This window comes from Euprymna scolopes, chromosome 32, assembly GCF_053919585.1.
Source record: "Euprymna scolopes isolate OS-2025 chromosome 32, ASM5391958v1, whole genome shotgun sequence".
NCBI classification, from domain to species: Eukaryota; Metazoa; Mollusca; class Cephalopoda; order Sepiida; family Sepiolidae; genus Euprymna; species Euprymna scolopes.
The window spans coordinates 94,509,847-94,529,925 of record NC_136513.1 but is presented as its reverse complement, the minus strand read 5'-3'; the positions used below and the strand labels follow the sequence as shown (position 1 = coordinate 94,529,925).

The following is a 20,079-nucleotide window of genomic DNA, read 5'->3' as shown; positions in this document are numbered from 1 at the left end:
ATCGATATATCGATATCCTAATTTAATGTTCACAGTATGCTATCACTTTCTATCCTCCTTTTTAATAAATAGGATCTCCCGATCGAATAATTTATGATCTGGAAACTATGCCACACATATGTACATTAAAGGTACACCGGTATTAATATATAGACATCAGGAATGCGAGTTCTGTTTTTCAGTACTTCAGAAAAGGCAGAATTCTGCTTTTTCTGAATAAAAGTTAGGTTGGTGCATCTGCTACTAGTCTCTCCCTCTTAGAGTTCAAAAGTGAGTTGCCAAACTAATAGGTCACACACTATCAGCTAGGCCTAAACTGCTGTCCCATCGATGAAATGTTGCATCCCTCTGCCTGTTTTGCAAGTATTTTAATAGTAGATGCGTCGACGAACTACGATCCCTTGTGCCCTCTTGACGAAAATACCCCCTCCCCCCGATAAACCAACAAGCAGCAAAATCCTACCCCTACACAGTAGAAATCCCTAGATGTAAGAAAGAAGAGGGAAATGGAGGTAAGGGAGAGGAGGGAAATGGAGGCAAGGGAGAGGAGGGAAATGGAGGCAAAGCAAAACCAGACAAAGCGTGAGAGAAAGAGAAAAAAAAGAAAAGGGAAAGATAGAGAGAAAGAAAAATCTAAATCAAATGAGAAAATATAAGGACATAAATCTCTAGCAAGTTCCTGTTACAAGTGATACCACATTACACCATAGACATTGAAAGTTTGGTTAATAAAAAACGTTATAATTTACTGATGGACAATATTTATCTTTGTGTCATCATGATTCTTTTTCTTTTTTTAATTTTATTCTATTTTCACCCCAAACAAGGCATAATGCCACTTTGAAGTAGGGGGCTACTATCGGGGGATGTAAGTTGCGGGTAATTTATATTATAAAAGTTAACAGGGAATATTATGAAGGGAGATGAGTAGCAAGATGTTTGTTAACATTACACTTGAACTTCTGCATGTCAGTACAGTTGGGAAAACGGAATCCTGGAATGGAGTTCCAATGTCTAGCAGTTCTGGGCAAGAAACTAATTGAAGTAAAAGGCTTTTAAGAAGCTAAATCCAACCCTCTACTGTGAAGGGGTGGGATTTAGCTGCTTGTCAGGTTTATTTACATCGAGGAGGTACAAGTACTTGTAGAACAGGCAGAGAGATGCAACATTTCGTCGATGGGACAGAGGCTGAAGCTTAGATGACCGTTTAGGATCTATCAGGTTGGCGACTCTCTTTTGAACCCTGTCCAGGAGTGAGAGACTAGTAGCAGATTCACCAGCCCAAATGTGACAACAGTACTTCATACATGGGTGAATAGTGGCTTTATAGAGGTACAGGATACTTTCAGGCGTAAGTAATTTTCTAGCACGGTAGAGAGAGCCCACCTTCCTTCACATTTTTACTAGTGTAACAACCTCTGACCTTTTATGAAGCACCTTGTAGTCAAAAGTGGGAACTTGTATGAAATTTCCATTTGAACATTATTTACTTCAAGTGAGAAAATTAAGCATGGGTTGAAATGCTAATTACCATTTCTACCCAGTCATGTCTGATACAATAATGCAAGATTTATCTTGTGTATGAAATATTCTGAAGTTGTAATTACTAAGGCACTTTTTTATTAATAAAATTTACCTTTTTACAAAACTAAAATTTCCTGAAACCATTGAGGTATGACTATCATCACACTACATATGCAGGTTGAGTGATTGTCATTGCGGCATTACGTGTGTTCCGTGGTTGTTTTTGTGTGTTCTATCCCAAATTAATGCATATCTAGCTGGATGGAATAAAAAAATCTTTCATCCACAACAACATGGTGTTATTGGAATAACTGTCGTCACCATCTTCTGGCTGTGTTGTGGTCTCTCACATTAGCAACTGACGAGGGGTGCACAATGGTTCACAAATATGTAGATAAAACAAATTCTTTGGATGTCAGTTGGGCTCTAGCTATGTGTGTGTGACACCATTGTGGAAAACAATTCTCTAAGCACTAACATCCATATCTTAGTTTTTTTTTTATTGAGGTTGAGCTCGTCAGTTGATGTCGGCTTATCTTTATCTCCCAAAGTATTTCTGATCTTGTTGAAGCTTCAACCTGCCTTCAAGTTAAACTTGCAACTGTCCTGGACTGTTGTTAACCGTCACAAAACCCGAGACTGACACCAACTGTTCCTAACTATCGTAAAACTCATTGCCACTCCTCAAACTACCCGCAAACTAATTCTAAATATGTCTCTGGTCCTTTTGTTACTGTTCATCACCACACCCTGGTTCACAATCCTGCCTCAGCTATCTTTTGTGTATATTGGTGATCAATTTCCAATCCATTGTTTTGCTCCCTTCTCTTTCTCGCTCACTTATGGTCTCCTCATCCCCTTGAGGATTGGGGGATGCCAATAGTATCACATGATTAAGAACTTTTATTATTGGAATGAACATTTCTTGACAATTCATAGTTTATATTTTATACTAGTAAGAAAGCAATTTCTCACTTGGTTGATAGTACGAAAAATGTAGACTGCTCCTAATAGCGATTACCAATACTTTTTGCCCGGAGCTTTCCTTTCAGTCTGTTTACTAAAAAAAAATTTTTGAATCAGTCTCATTGCTTGCTAACCAGTTAGATTCTTTCTGAGAATTTATATAAACTTTATCCTTGTGTATAAACTTCCAGGCAACGTTGAAATAGAGAGTATTCTTTCTGTGTCTAGGCTGCATTTTAGACATAAAAGTACATGTCTACAGGAGATGTCCACCTGAAGTGGGCATTATTTTTTCTAAAAAGAATCTCATCTCCTCTTTAATGTGGCTCTACTGATGGTATTTTTCAGAGGAGCTTCAAAGTCCAAGGTGGAGGGATTATTTATATCCCTGAATACATATTCATCACCAAACCATGTAAACAAGCAACGTCTCAAATTATATTAAAATTTCTGAAAGTATTCTAAATAAATTAAAATAAATTAAGTTTATTGAAGATTCTGCAAGATTGTTTTTCACCGTACTGAGATATCTTAAAAATTAGTCCAATATTAAACAATAAAATTTAATTTGTTATGGTCTATCCAGCATGAAAGCCAGGACCGCATTGCTCTGATGTCGATCCAGGTTCTCCCCTTTCTCTAGTATATATTGATTTATCTTGACATTATTTGTGTTCAATTATTCCCCTCAAATCTCCAGTGAAAATTGAAATTTCAGATGACATTGACTGGGAACTTTGTACAATTGTGAATTGTTACCAGAGTAAAAGAGAAACACTAGATAGAAGTAATTACAGAGGCTCAAAATTGATGGATCAGCTCCTAAAAGTGAGAGTATGATTGAACAGCAAACAAGGAAAGTATCTTGGTAGGAAAAAGAACCTGTATTTTGTTTTGTGGATCTAGAAAAAAACTTAACAGAGTACAAAAGATGTTTGGTGGGCTTGGCATAAAGTAAGGGCAAACGAATGGTTGGTGAAGGTTATTCAAGCAATGTACAGAAATGTTGAAAGTGATGTTAGAATAAACATGTTTAGTGACAGCTTTAATGTTAAAATAGATGTAGATCAGGGTTCTTTGCTGAATTTATTGCTTTTCATTTGTGTCTTAGAATTATTGAGAGAGAGAGTTCCATATGGATTGTTTGAAATAGATGCTGCATGTAAAATTAACATTAAACCAAATCAAAGGAAAGCAGGAATAGATATCACCTTAATATTAGACATTATTTTGAACACGTTTCTTAAATCTTGTCTCCTCTTTTGGATAGCATTTTCCAAACGATCTTCAAAAGTTGGGGTGGGTGTATGTATATATCCTCGCATACAAATCCAACCTGAAGTATGCACGTGAGCGTCAACGTTAGGTGCACAGTTTTGCACATGACCAACGTCTTTGCTTATAACACTTTGATCTGATGAATGACATTCAAGTCATACAGTTATATATTAGACGTATGTTTTGCTTTGTTTTTTCTAGGAAATGTCCAAGATGCTGTTGAAGCCAGCTTTACCGAGGAGTTCTCTGATACGAGTGCAAGTCAACCATGTGTTGCTCGCTATCATCTTCGAAGACGAGAAACTAGTGACTGTACGGAATCGCCAACATCAGCCGTTCACGTTGCAGTTAAGCGAAGGAAACAATCCAAAGTCACATGCATTCCGGAAACGAGTATGTGCTAATTTTTCAACTTTTCTCTATCTGCATGCGTACGTGCATACATGTGTAATCGTGCAGTTGTTGAATAAACTGAACTTACAGCAACCTTATACAGTTGTGAAAACCATTAAAAAAATTTTAAAATCTGTTTGAAGCAAGCAGGATGAAAAATACAGGGTCAGCAGTTCCACTTGAAAAAAAAAATGTTGCTCCTTGAAGAGTTATAATATTCACAATCCTTTCTACAGTCCAACCATATTTGATACAAATAAACTTTAGTTGATACCTGACTTGTTCACCAGGTTTCACTCTTAAATATGCAACAGTCTTTGTTTTGTTAGTGCTCAATTATAAGCACACCTGAGTATAACATGCAAAATTATCAGTAACCCTCACACACTCGCGCTTCTATTGACCCTACACCGATTTAGTTGTGATTGCTTTCTTCAATTCAGGAATATATCTTGGATTGTTTTGATAGATATTATCTTTGAGATAATCCCACAGATTTAAAAAAAAAAAAAAAAATGGTCCGGTGAGTGTGAAGCCTATTTAGAATCACACCAACTGATGATCACCAAAATATACTGGCATATCATCAAACTGCAATGAAGCAAAGACTGTTGGATACTCATAACTGAACCTTGGTGGACAAATTAGGCCTAGATCAAAGTTTATTTGCACTATAAAATGTATTAAAGGAAGAGGTGTGAGTTTTATTAATGAGTTCATGCTGGCATTTTTTTAGGGAGGGGAATCATCCTGTATTTTTAAAAAAAATCATAATTCCAGATAATTCTTCAATTGAATTGTTTAAATTCTTGTCAGAAAACAAAGTAAATGAGACATCCAATATTTTTTCATTTCTGTTAATGGGTTTTGCAGTACATGAAATTATTTCTATGTTTTCTGTTCACAGCAACGTCAGGGAAGGAGTATTTACAAGATAAATTGCCGGACGAAGTGATGTTGAAAATCTTCAGTTTCTTATTAGAGTTTGACTTGTGTAGAGCTGCTCAAGTTTGCAAACGATTCCGTACCATTAGTAACGACAGTGAATTGTGGTAAGAAATTTTTTTTTTTCCTCTTTTTTGAAAATTAAAAATATTTAATTGCAACTCAATAGAAGTTTCTACAGTTTTACTTGTTTACTAGAAGACATGGTGTTGTCCGTCGGGATTAAATGAGGAACACTGTACTTTTGTACTCAGCCCATAACACTTGGTTTTGAAATTTTATATTTAACTTTAAGCGAACCAGAACGAGTCCGAATTCAAAGTCCACAGCAAATGGTGTTTGGACAAAATGGGTTCCTGTTATTAAAAACTGTTTTGGATAGAATTAAGTAATCAAATATGTATTAAAGAAAAGCATGAAAAATTTTATACAAATTCTAATTTTTATTTGAAGTTTCTTTTACAAAAATATTTTACAGAAGTGGTTTCATTTTTTTATTTTTTATTTATTTTTTTTAATATAAAATGTTTTTGTTTTTTTAATGGGAAAATGTCAAATTGATTGTTTTGTTTTATTTTGGAAAATAAAATTTAAGATGATTTTGTTTTTGTACTATACTATGAATAATTGTATCACTTGCTAACAGTTAAATATGGAGAAAATGAAACTACCGAATACAGCAAATCTGAAAATCTCACTAAAAGTTATATTGCCAATGAAGCTTAATATCAGGAACCAGTTTTGACTTAACACCATTTACTATGGACTTAGAATTGAGTCTTTCTGGTTTGCGTAACTTTTGAGGTAGATGCCAAGTACGTCCAAGGATGGAGTACTGCTGCCATATCTGGGCAGGAGTTGCTAAAAACAGCCTATCCTGCCTTGACAGAGTACAAAATAGACTTTGTAGCCTAGTGGGGGATGCCCTTTTCTCTTCCCTGCAACCTCTCTCCCACAGAAGAGATGTTCCAAGCCTGTCGTTTTATCGTTATTTTCATGGGGAGTGCTCATCTGAGCTCCAGTCTCTGCCCCCCCCCTCACCAATATTTCATGAAAAACACCCGTCTAGCTCAAACCACTGTCAGTAATTTCCCCCTCTCTTTATCTGTGCCTAAATCAAAACATAGATTCCATGAACAAAGCTTCTTTCTTAGAAGTGCACTCTCTTCCGTTTTCCTGTTTCCCACCTGATTACAGCTTGGATGTTTTCAAATCCAACATAAACAGGTCCTGGATCTGACCTTAAACTATATCCGATGGTGAGGCCCCAGCTTGCAGGCCTTAGGGAGTGTGGAGCCACCCTTTAATTGCCATTGCTCCCAGGTCCACTCTGACCCGGAGTGGTAGCACCTGTTAGGGTCCCACCTATGGGTTAAATAGAATACGACTTAAAAAACAAATATACTATATTAAAAAATCATTCTTCAAAATCACCAGATTCGGCATTAAATAACCTGAAAAGGGTTGATATACCGTAAACCAACCAACCAACATAAACACATTCCTGATCAACCGCCCCCTTAAGTAAGACACTTTATCCATTACTAACGATTACTATGATATTGTCCCATTGATTACTGTACACGCAATAACCCTTATCCCCGAACGGCCTCCGGGCCTTGATAAGTGGTGACTTCCATGTAAAAAAAAAACATAATGTTCTTGCCATTCGTTGGAGTGATTGCTGGTGTAAGTAAAGTGATATTGAAATAAATCCGTTGAGACACATTCGAGAAATCACAAACTCTACTTCTGTTTCAATCCACAAATCGCTGAACATTTTTATTATAGAGGAATATTAAAATGCCAAAAAATACATTTCATTTCTTGCATTATGATAGCTTTCTAATACTTGTAAAGCTTCAAGCAAACTACATCTTATTTTTATTATTATTTAAAATTAATTTTCAACTTATAAATTGTAGGGAAAATTGTAGTGTGACTGCAGTCACGGAGGCAGGCTGCCAAGGGTAGCATGTACAATGCTCAGAACTTGAAACCCGACCGATAGGACACGAAAAGGCGACAAATGATCAGGTTCAATCACATCTTAATTTGCATATCAATGAGGCTAGACACTGGAATGAGGGCATATAAGGCCGGCAGTGAAGATGTCGGGAGTTGAGTTCAGGAGAACCGGACTGAACAGGTCGGAGATGAGAATGTTCGAATGCTGCCAAGAATCCAGTCTAGGTTTTTTTCTATTAGATAAATAAAATCAAAGAAAATATGTTACACAGGAACACAGAGCCCCCCCCCCCTCCTTAATTTTCTATCCTGTTTGTTCCAAATAAAATATACAAGTGCTTATGATAATGTAGTTTCAGAATATACGATTATTGGATTTATATCCAAGACTGTACAAGGAATTTGCGGACAGACAGACCTCAACTACATTTTATATATTAGCTGTACCTACTCTGCATTTCCCAGGATGAAGTCATTTTAATTTTTAATTCTTGTGGTTGTACATTTTAAAACTTTAGGTAAACAATTATTATATTCACTAATTTAAAACAAGTTATTCCCCTCACTGATTTTTTTATTTTTATCTGATTATTTAAAAATGTTCCATATTAGCAGTTGTCTAAGATGGACTAAATTTCTAAGGTAAATGTTAAAGGTCACGATCAGAGCAGAATGCAAGAAAACTTCCACATGGTTTTATGCTGTATTTTTTTATATATTATTAGATGAGCAATCATTTCACTTTAAAACCCATCTAGTATTACACATGTAAACTTGAGAAAATCATGATTGAAATGTGTCAATATCACCTGAAGTAGCGAAATCAAAACAAGATGGTGATTGAATTTAACCTGATGTTATGTGATTCTGCTTATTCAGATAATGCTGACAAATTTCAAGCATGATTTTCACAAGTTTGCATGTATAATACAAAATGCATTTTAAATTCAAATGATTCTTCAGTTAATAATATACAAGAAAAACAACATACAGAAGTTTTCTTGCATTTTGCTCTGGTTGTGACCTTTAACATTTGCAGTTTTAATAATAAATTATAGCTTAGTACTTTATTCTCAATAACATGGTACAATAATAACAAATTAAAATTGACTAATTAAAGGCAAAGTTTGATTTGTTAGTTTAAATGCTGTTTGAGTCTAACTTTGACATGTAAAATGGACGTTAAACCAAAGATGATGATTTCTATCTTTTTAGAATACTAGCATTTCAGCCCGGCGTTGCCCAGGTGTTTGGAGGTGTATTTTGAGCAAAAAAAAAAAAAAAGTGGTAGTAGGAAGGCAGGCAGGCTCGAACCCGTACCGTGAAGGAGGAAAAGAACAGGGGGAGAAAGTGACGTCTTTGCTGTTACGACCACTGTCAAACCGAGAGTGACGTAAGTTTTAATTAAGGCTAGACAATCGGAAAGAGGGGATGACTTTCAAAAATATTGGCGAAAAAAGCGACCCCCCCCCTCTGTGAGTTGAGGGTGAAGAAATTAATGTTTTAGCCAATTTTTTGGTATTTTTCGTCTGAAGGGTCGAGCTTCAAATTTGTGAAAATCCGTCACCTCTATTCAAAGTTTTAGGCAGACATACAAACATACATACATACATACATTTATATATTGGTAGCTTGAAATTTTCGACCCAAACCGATTAAAAAGCTTGCCCTATCTCTGAATACCCTTTATGTAAATTTTCAAATGTTTAGACCAGAAATTGTCTAAGTAATTTGGTAGAGACCGCAGAGGTCAAATTTTTTTAAAGTTTGACCCCTATTATGACCCCTTAACATTTATTGTTTTGAGCTCATATCAAGTTAAGTTAGATCCATGTCCAAGGTACCTATATCTAAGATTTCAATTGTTTATACCCAAAATTGGCAGAGGAGTTTGGTAGAGTTCTCAAAGGTCAAATCGTTGAACTTTGACCTCTTAACAGCCAACAGATTACAAAGATTTTCCCAAATCTCAGTACCCTGTATATCAAATTTCGAGTCTGTAGACTTAAATTTGACAGTTATTGCATAGGGAAATGTACACACACACACACACACGTTCACTTTTATAGATATATAGATCTCAATAAAAAAGCAATTTGTAAAAAAAAAAACTGAAGTAAATATACAATCTTGTTACAACGAATGCGATCATCCATATATGATAGCGAATATCCTCCTTTCAGCAAGCTCTCCCTCCTCATAAAAAGTCTTCCCTGGTTTGATCACCTACTTTGACATTAAGACAATCATGGACATCACTTTTCTCAAACAGATTGGTCTCAGTATGATCCACAGTTCAATGAGATACTCATTTAGCTTTGAACAAAGAAAACATCTCTTGAGTGGCTGGACTCCAATCAGACATATTTCCAATTTACTGTGCCCCCCCCCTTTTTTTTTGGCTGAGCACCTGTCACCTGCAACACGTGCTGTTCATATGCACCAACAAAACATGCAGTACTGTGCATGGTTGCATCCTTACCTTTTTTTTTTACACCACTCATCTTCCTATGATTACACAGTCATTTTTTCCAGATGATTCCTTTATATCCTCATTGTTTAATAAATGTTTGATTATGTGGCGCTTATACAGTTTAGTCAAGACATTAAAAAAATGAAAATATTATGAAATGAAAAAGTTATATTGTACGTACTTGTTATAGTCTGAAGTTCTCTGAAAAAAAAATTTCACTTAATTTCATCAAGTAGTTTTTATTTTACAGCGAAAAAATAATTTATGATACCGAGCAAAAGGTTCGATTTTTAGGAAGAAAAGCTAATAATAAAGATGGGAGGGAGTGTTGGCGCTTTAATTGGAGTTATCTCCCTTTGGCGTGTTCAACAAATTTTGTAATTGTTGACTTTAACGCGCTCTCATAAAAACATGTTTTTTTGCTATAAAATAAAAACTACTCAATCAAATTAAATTATTTTTCGGAGATCTTCAGTCCAAAACAGATACGTACAATATAACCTTTTTTTCAATATTTTCATTTTTGAATGTCTTGACTAAACTGTACAAGTATCGGTTATGTATTAGGACTTTATTCACGTCTCCGTGCACATTTTTCTTTTTCAGGAGGATTCTTTATAAAGATGTGTTTGAATATGAGAAACCTCTCTTACATCCTGATGCCAAAAGTTTCTACTTTGTGTCCCCAGAAGAAGAGGAAAACCAAAATTCTTGGAAAGAAAGTTTCCGACATTTAGTAAGTTTAATAATCAGAACTTGTTGGAGCTTCATTCATTTAGTACTATAAATAGTTATCTATATCTGTTGTTGCAAGCAAGTAAAGTTTAGCTTCAATTGCTAAAGTCACCCATAGCTGCTTTTTTTAAAAAAAATTTTTATTCTCTGCCTTTTGATAGCAATCCACTAAAAAAAAAAAAAAAAAAAAAAAAAAGGGTTGATTTTTGCTAAATTGCTAGAACTTTACCTTCTTATGTTTTTGGTTATCTGACTGGATTTTAGTGCTTTTCTATCCCTCCTCTCATCCTACTTCGAAGGAAAAACAAAATTAAAGAAAGATCTTTATGATGTACGTTCTTGTAATAAGAAAATATTTTATATATTGATCAAGTAATTTTATTTTCATATTTTATAAAGAAAATTATTTTTAAGCAAATTTCAGCTTTCCAATTCCTCCACTCTTGTTAAGGCTTTCCCAGTTTTTATTATTTAGACTTGTTTCCCTTGTTTTACAAAATGGCGTCAAGACATTGTCAATCGTCGTTTAACCATAAAATTTGATTTTTCTTTTTTCTTTTAATAAAACTATTTGGTCAATTTACATAATTTTTGGTGTATATTTTCTTTTTCATGATAGGTATGCACCAATAAAGAATTTTCTTTATCTTTGACATTTTTGTTATTTCATCTGAGGTATGGACTTCTACCTGGACTTTATTTCTCTTTCATTATCTCCTCTCTCTCTCTCCCTCTCCCTCTTGCTTTATAATTTTCTTTTCTTATTTTCTTCTCCCTCTTATGCCAGTTCTCTCTGAAAATTGTTAATTTTACCATGAAACTTAAGACTCCAAATGATTTATTGAGTAACGAATTAGATGGCTTTTTTTTTTTTTTCTTAAAAAAAAAAAACTGACTTCTTTCTCTCCACATGTACACTCAATATCTTTCTCTTAATTTTAACTTTGAAATTAGTTGAAACTGATTATAATTTTAATTGGAAAATGTTAAAAAAAATGATTGAAACAAATTAATAATCACAGGCAAAAAGTGAAAGTAAAGTTTAAGTGACAAACTAAAAAATTGACTTGTCATCAGCCCACTTAGTCTGATGATTGATATTTGTGAATTTGACTTTTTTTTTTTTTTTTTTTTTTTTTTTGCTTAGCAAGATTTTCATTTTATTAAACATTTTTTTTTTTTTTTTTCAAATTTTTTTAAATGGTATTTTATCACTAACACATTATCCAAATTGTTTCAACTGTTTTTTTCCACTGCCCTCTCTCCATACACACATGGGGAGGAGTTGATTTCAACCAGTTGTACCATAGGTTGCTCACACGGCTGAATTATAAATAATTATTTTGGTTTGTATATGTTAGTATCAGCAGAATATATCTTGATCTGTTTGTATGGCTGATGAAAAAGCAGAAACTAAAAAACATATAAACCTTACATAATTTTTTTTTTCCTAGTGCTGCTAGATCAGGCTGTCTGAAGATACTGGCTTCCTGGCCTAAAATGCACCAAACATTTATGTTTTTGTTTCCTTCCTTTTGAAAAACTTGATCATGTTCTACAAAGTAAAATAAATAAATTCTATACAAAACAACCAAACTAAACACCATGAATAAATATTTGAAGATATAAAAATCTTGAACCATAAAAATCTTGAACCAAAATGACTGGATTCGTCATTAAATAATCCAAAAAGGGTTGATATGCTGTAAAACAAAACGATCAACCTAACCTTTTTCTCCTTTTTATTTTTCTCTTTATTTCTGTCCGTTTCTTTTTTTTAAATTACTATTTTCTCTATTTTTTTCATTTGATTCGTTCAGAGAGTGAGGGATGTTAAACACAATTTTTCTAACTCTTATTTTGTCATCGATTTGAACAATAACAGTCTGAAACTACAAAGGGAAGTCCATCTTCTTTTTAGCTGTTAAATTATAAATTCTTTGCAATCAACCTATTTTTCATTTTCATTTGAAAAATATTCAGTTTCCTCACTGCCAACTGGAAACTGCATTAATGCTCACAAGTTATTTGTGATATTTTTAAAATCCCCAAATTATCTCATTTCAGTATCATGGAATTCATGTTCGGCCTGGTTACTTACATTTCTATAATCCTAAAAGAAAACGTCTGAAGGGAAGAAGCATTTTGGTAAGTTGGAATTGAACAGCTTTGTAACCAGGTGGAGTGGGGGTGGGGTCTTTTAAAAAAAAATTTTCGTCAATAAAGAAGCAACATTCTATTGTGAAATAATTTTCCGAAACATTTTGAAAAGATAATTTACATTTTTCATTTTTACATCATTCAAAAAAGAAATGTCGTTTTTTTTCTGTTCATATTTGGGAACATCACATTTGAAATTATTAATGTTACAAAACTAAAGGTAAAAATTCAATTTCAAAAGAATGATTTAAAAAAAAAATAATCAAACAATAATTATATCTTCTGCTTTTTTTTTTCATTTAACATCATTTTCCTCTTGTTAAGAGGTTAGACGTTTTCTGTTATCATACAATATGAGTTATTTCTCATTATTAATACATGTTGAGTTACTTAACCATGAGTAGGTGCATTGCGTATACGAATGAGATAATAAATAAAAAAGATAATGAACACGTTGTGTACAGTGCTTTCTGCATTACGTGTCAAAAGCGCATTTGCATGTTTAAGCAAGTCAGATTTCTATTCACAAAGATTGTACCTGAAGATTGTCTGCTCCATATAAAATCCTCCACATCAATAGCAGCTATTAATTAACCTGTACGATTGCAGGTTTTTATACCTAACACCAAGAGCAGCAAGGTTCAGTGGTTGCATGCAAAGTCGGGGAAGGTTTGGTTCAGAACCCACAAAATAATAATGCAGAAGCAACATTGTCACTTTCACTCTAGCGATTTGCACTTTCACGTCTGCTTGTCACGTGTAAAGGAAGAAGTCTACCAGAGAACGACTGATTCTTCGACTTCGATTTTTACCAGAGCTCTGTTAGCCGAGTTGCAGCCTTAATACAGCTTAGTATCAAACCTGTCTCCTACGAACAAGAGTTCCAGATGCCATAACTCTGAAACTATCATGTTGCCACTCATTTGGCATAGAATGTAATTCTTGTTCATTTATATATTTATTTATATAACAACGCCATTGATTATGGCAATGACTGCCTGCTTCATTGCATTTTACTCTGCTGCCATGTGGATCAAGGACTTTCATCAACAACTGAATCGCTATCTTTGCCTTCTGTCTTTCCACAACAATGCCTTGGATAGTGTAGGTACGCAGATCTGAGGGAGAGCTCATCCACAACATCTGTTGTTGAGGGGACAGGATGGTCTGCTTGTGTTATAGAGGATCCCGTCCCCATGTGCATGGTGAATGTATTGGATGGTAGAAGGATTTAAAAGCAAAAGATCGCATAATGATGACGATAAAAACATATTGGTATAAATCAGCGAAAGAATGCAGATTTATTTGCATAAATTTACATGATAAATATAAAGGATATGGATAGAAAGAATAAGAGTTGTTATTTGCGAATTGATAGTAGGCTGACGAGTTAGTCAGGACCGCGGTTGGTGGCATTGGCCACCAACAGGAGCAACTCTTCGTTACATGTTGGCTACTTGAGGGTCCAGCGCGAAAGAGAGAGAAATATAAGAAACAGGAAGTGACGTATATCTTGCCCTCTGGTGGCCAAGCAGGTGTCACTAGAGTTAAGGGGTGATAATAGAGTTTATCCTGAGAGTACTGTTTTGTGTCAGTTGGCTGGGAATTTTCACTCCCACAATACTCCCTTCCTAGTTAGCTGGAAGCTAGAGAAAAAAGATAATTGGAGAAAAAAAAATGCATGTGTGTGTCCACTGTATAGAGAACGAGAAAGAATTTTTTATTTATTAAGTATCAAGGTGAAAAAGGAGTTGCGGCGTTAAAGGATATCAGGCAGAAATGTGTTCAAAACTTGTACACCTGTGGGATGGTCACAGGAACGACATTGTGAGTTATGGAGTGCAAGTGTTGCGGTCATAGACTATATTGCCGCGGAGTCTATGAAACGTTCGCAAGGGTCAGCACGGTGGATTGAAGTTGGTTTGCGAATGCGTCGACTACACGCTTACGGTCACAAGTGGGTCTGCGAGAAAATTGGTCCGTCCATAGAGAGCTGTGTCAACGTTGTTCAAGTGATCGACATACTCAGTGGGTCGGTATGGTCTGAACGTCCAGGGATGAGTGTCTTAGTGTGCATGATGCAGCTTACTCATGTTGGCTGGGGAACTTCAGTCAGGTGAGATGAGGTGAGTCTTTATGAAATCCAGAAGTGTACAATGTTTGGTGAACATCTTTGAGTTGGTTGTCGTGTCTGTGACTAGAAAAGGTTGATATTCTGTAAGGTGTTGCTGGAAAGGTTGAAATGCCATGGAGAGGCTTGTTGTGCCGTAACATGTTGCTGAAAAGGCTTGTTGTCGCTTTTTCCTTTCCATAATTTGGGAAAACTGGAGTTGAAATAGCGTGAGAGTTGCTATTTGAGTTTTTCAGTGGGCTTGTTGCTGCATGTTCTCTATGATGAAATTGAAAGCTGAAATATTTTTTTATATTTGCACATGGCAAAAAAAAATATTTAGATAAAGTGAAAGTTTAAAGTTGTGATACGTAGAATGCGTGAGTGACGGAATGTTTTGAGACTTTGTTGTCCACAGCAAAATCTATAAATATAAAGCACGTGCGTGATGGAATGTTTATTAGACTTTGTCATTCACAGCAAATTTTATACATAATTTCTGGTGTTGAAAATGCTATTGAAGTTGTTAGGATTCTTGTTCAAATAAAGAAGTTATTTTCGTTCATTGTAGCAGTGGACGCATGTCACTGGAGTTACGTCTGTGCTGTAGTGTGACGTTCGTTCGTTGCAGGTGCTCGTTCCACGTGCGTAATCATGTTTTGTTCGTGCAAAGTGTTTCTCAACTGAGGTAAACAAGAACTGGTCCTCAGAAAAATAGTTTAGTTGAACAAACTGGTTATTAAGAAGGAATGCAACAGGAAAATTTTACCTTTCAGAATCGCGAAGTCATATTTTGCTTCGGTCATGACGGTTCGAGTTAAATAACGAGAAAAGAACGTCTAAGAATATTTCAGAGTGCACTTTGTATTCAGGACATAATTAAAATTATTTTCCTCTTTGGATTGTAACGGCGAAGTGCATCGTTTGCGAGAAAAATCAAAATGTTCGTGAAGATAGTAGTCCGTTGGTATCGTCAAAGCTTTTTTTTTTTTTCTTTTTTTATATATTTTGCTGATTATTTAACGATATATCAGTATGTGTTTCATTTGTGACAGTGAGAACGTTTATAAATGTTATTTGGAACGTAGATTGTTAAGATTTTATGAGAAATGTTCATTAGGTCACCATTCTTGAAAAAAAACATCACGTTGGCGTCTACCACTGTAGAGGGAACAGGATAGTCTGCTTGTGTTATAGAGGATCCCGTCCCCGTGTGCATGGTGAAAGTATTGGATGGTAGAAGGATTGAAAAAGCAAAAGTTTGCATAATGATGATGAAAACATACCGGTATAAATCCGCGAAAGAATGCAATTTTTTTACATAAATTCATATGAGAAATATTAAAAAAGATAGAAAGAATAAGAGTTCGTTGAGAATAAGAGTTTGTTATTTGCGATTGATGATAGTCAAGATCGCTGTTGGTGGCATCGGCCACCAACAGGAGCAACTCTTCGTTAAATGTTGGCTGCTCGAGGGTCCAGCGCGAAAGAGAGAGAAATATAAGAAACAGGAAGTAACGTATATCTTGCCCTCTGGTGGCCAAGCAGGTGTCACCAGAGTTAAAGGGCGATAATCCAATTTATCCTGGGAGTACTGTTTTGTGTCAGTTGGCTGGGAATTTCCATTCCCACGCATTCCTCTCTTCTCTACTGGGTTAGTGCAAATGTGCTGGTAGACAATTGAAGACTTGGGTGATAAACAAAATCAGTTTTACTATCAAACTCATAAGTAGTTTTGACTATAGAATCAGTATTGCTTAGCTGTATGCGTGACCTAACACAAAAGTAGGTTGTGATGGTCAAAGAGTCTACTTATTTGGTATGAAGCCAGTTCAGCCCAACAAGGGTGACAGTCATTACAAGTAACAGTTCAATTCCTATACAAGAATAAATTTTATTTTGTTAACTAATTGAGCAATAAATATTTTGATGTATTCTTTTAAAATGTTTCTGTTTAATTGATTCCATTTCTTTGATTTTTAAAAAAATCATTTAAAAAAAATTGAGGTTTATTTAAAATTTCAGTAAAAAAAAAAATATTTTATTAAAGTTAAAAATTCTTTTTCTGTGAGAAGAAACCAAAGCCAAACATTGTCATATTTACAAACTAATGCTTTAATTTTGTCTTTAGTAACAGCTGATCTTGCAATCTTTTCCTTTCTAGTGTGTTGATACGATTGAGAAGGCCTTTTCATATGTTGACCAAGTTATCCCTTTGATATTTCTTCACTCTGGTCTTTACCAGGGAGAATACCTTGCTATTGAAAGCAATATATCTGTGATTGGAGCCGGTAAATAATCTGCCTTTTTCTTTTATTTCCTGAATGTTGTTTTCAATTTTATGTTTCAGAATCAATCAAATGACAAGTGATAATTTGTATGATTTAGATTTTTTTTTTTTTTTTTTTTTTTTAGACTACCATTCTCATTTTGGATTTTATTCTCGCGTTTCAGTTGAGACAACCTCTAACTTCTGATGTGTATTGTGGAACTCTGAAATCTATATAATATTTTGAACTGAATTTTATTTGATCCATGAAGGTAGATTGTTCTTCCATTAGCCATGACCAAATAGAAATCTTCATTAAATTGGATAAAATAAAACAATTTATGAAATTGCAAAATATAATATCAAATTGGGAATCTCTATCAAACTCTGAACCTATACCAAATTTTGAAATGAGCCCTTTATAAAGAGTTCAGTTTGTAATTCTGTAAAGGTTTCGAAGTTTGACCAGAAGATGCCTAAGCTTGAGAAGGTGCATTTTTAAAATTTTTTTTTAACTTGTGAATCTAAAAGTTAAATTCACAAACTTGACTGGAAGTTCAAACTAAACTCTTCATTTACTTAATTGGGGTAGATTGTTCTCGCTCCATCTAGCATGACTGGGTAGAAGTATGTATATGATTAATCCTTAAAACTGCTGGTAAACAATCTGCTTTAAGTGATGGCTTTTGGTAAATTGAAGGTTTAAAATCTTTACTACAGGTAATAATAACAACTTCTTCTATCCAATCATGGCTGCCAGAACAAAGACAATGTTGGTTTTGTTTGAAATTCTGTGAAGGTTTTAAAGTTCAACATAAAGATTGGCAAGTTTCAAAAGATGCATCTGTAAAAGGTTGGAAAGGTTTCTTTTCCAAAACATTGTGAAAATATCACAGCCAAGATGAGAATAGTTTGAATTATGAATCCTCGTCTAAAAATTTCAAAACATCTTTTCATCTTTTAATAAAACTTATTAAAATGCAATATTGTGTGTTGCTGTGTAAAGTGAAAGATATCCTCTGTTAAAATTAGTTTTATAACAATGTTATTCAGTTAATGATTTTAATGGCCAAACAATAGCATAACAATTACTTTTAAATCTATTTCATTTTTTTGTAATAAATTAAATAAAAACCAAAAAGAAAACATGCTTTGTTATATATATTATTTAAAAACTATACATTACAGTGTCTGTTGAGTTGTCACGATTTCATCGATCTGGTCATGCCAGATCTGAAGTAGAAACTGGCTAGTGGAAATGGTTGAACTTTTCAGAAATATTTGATTACTGAAAATGGTGCTAAAGAGTCAGTTTTTACAAGTCAGTTTTTATCCCAGACCTGGCATAACCAGCTTGGTAAAAATTAGGTACACATAATAGACACCATGGTGTATAGCTGCAAATAAATTCCTTTTATTGTAATTAGCGATTGTAGAACCTATGATTTAGCATCTCACTGTTTTTTGTTTTATTCAACCAATTTTTAAAGTTTATTTTTATTTTCATTATATATATAAATTTTTTTATAAATTTATAGTTTACAAATTGAATAATTTTGTACACTTCAAGTGAGTAATATTAATACTAATATTTATAGAACAATCCTAACCAGATAAAAAAAAAAAGCTCAATATTTAAGATAGAGCATTGCTATCAGGAATTCAATTTAGACTCTGTAAATTAGAATTTGCAATTATTTATTATTTGGCAAGAAATACAAGTTGGAAAACTTAAAATTTTCCTTATTCTATGGAGTTTCCAAGAGTGAGTCTTATCCTTAAAGGAAAACAGCAAAATAATATTTGTAGCCAAGCTAGAATTTTGCTTTTTAACACATAAATTGAAAAGTACAAATCATGACAAAAGTTATATTTGTATAAAAGTTGATAATAATAATACACAAATGTGTAGGTTGAAAGGATATACTAAATGAAGTCCAGGCTAGAATGAATAGAAAGTTGAGAAATGTTGATTGTTTAGATGTAGAGATGAAGTTGAAGTAGTAATTGTAATAATCCAAGTGGTTGATTAATAAAAATGATTAAATTCCAAATGCGAAGCTGGCATCTTAAAATTGTGGAAGATTTTTCCAGTGAAAGGTGAGAGATGAATCCTGTTAATTCTCATTGTGCAAGAAAAATTAAATGAATTATACTGAAAGCTAAAGGCAGAAAGTGATAACATTTTAAGGATGGGTTCTATTTTTAGAACAAAATCCAACTAGTTACTAAGTGTAAGATGGCAAGGTGACATAGAATTAGAGCAGGGAGAGAGGAAACCTTGATTGTCTAATCTGATACATGAAAGTGAGTAGGCGGAAAAGGACTAGATGTCATATCACCACATTTTTATGGCCATGAAGGCACTGTATACATATATACACAGGCATATATAGACATATACATAAATAGCTATATAAATATGTACACATTTACATATGATTATGCACACAGCTACACAAATGTACAAAAAAACTTGGTATACATACACATATCTACAAATATTGAATTAGAAATAAAATTAAATAAAATAATTTAAAAAATAATATAAGAATAATGAGGATAAGATCCATTCTTTGAAACTAGATGGAGTAAAGAAATTTTTTTTTTTTAGTTTTTCAACTTGTATTCCTTGTCGAGTAATAAATTGTTGTAAATTCTAATTTACAGAATTTAAATTGAATTCCTCTATTGATCATAACCATTTTTTTCAGCTCCTGGGAATGTGATAGATCATGTTATAATTGAACGTCAAGCCAAATCGACAGTGGTATTTTCAGAAGGTGCAAAAGAAGCTTACATTGGATATATGACAGTTAAAGTGAGTAACAACACATTCTTTTTGTTGCCTTTTCTTTTCTTTTTTTTTTTTTTTTTTTTTTGCACCTTTCCTCTTTTTTTTTTTTTTTTTTTTTTTTTTGCAGCTTTCCTCTTTTTTTTTTCAGCTTTCCTCTTTTTTTTTCAGCTTTCCTCTTTTTTTTTTTCAGCTTTCCTCTTTTTTTTTTTTTTTTTTTTTTGCACCTTTCATCTTTTTCCCATTTTTCCTGTTTTTATTTTGTTTTTTTTTTTCATCTTTTTTCCATTTTTTTTCTCTAATTTGTATATAATAGAATTTGAAAGCATACTACTCCACTCAATCTTTTGTCAAAGTAACAACTAAAATTAAATCATTAACAGGCCAGCGTTGGCTTCATGCTCAAAGAAATGATATATCCCCACCAACAAAAGCTGGAAAATATAGCTTATTGTGCAAGACAT

The 20,079-nt window shown here is 33.8% G+C and overlaps 1 protein-coding gene across 1 annotated transcript in view; it reads left to right on the top strand.

Annotated features, from left to right (window-relative positions):
* LOC145256506 (F-box only protein 11-like) overlaps positions 1-20,079 on the top strand; it is an 84,720-nt gene that overhangs the window by 25,102 nt on the left and 39,539 nt on the right. Inside the window, exons 2-7 of the mRNA XM_080115477.1 lie at positions 3,970-4,161; positions 5,069-5,213; positions 10,154-10,283; positions 12,350-12,430; positions 16,717-16,843; positions 19,536-19,642. Of these exons, the coding sequence (XP_079971603.1) occupies positions 3,970-4,161; positions 5,069-5,213; positions 10,154-10,283; positions 12,350-12,430; positions 16,717-16,843; positions 19,536-19,642 (782 nt within the window). The remainder of the gene's footprint in view (positions 1-3,969; positions 4,162-5,068; positions 5,214-10,153; positions 10,284-12,349; positions 12,431-16,716; positions 16,844-19,535; positions 19,643-20,079) is intronic.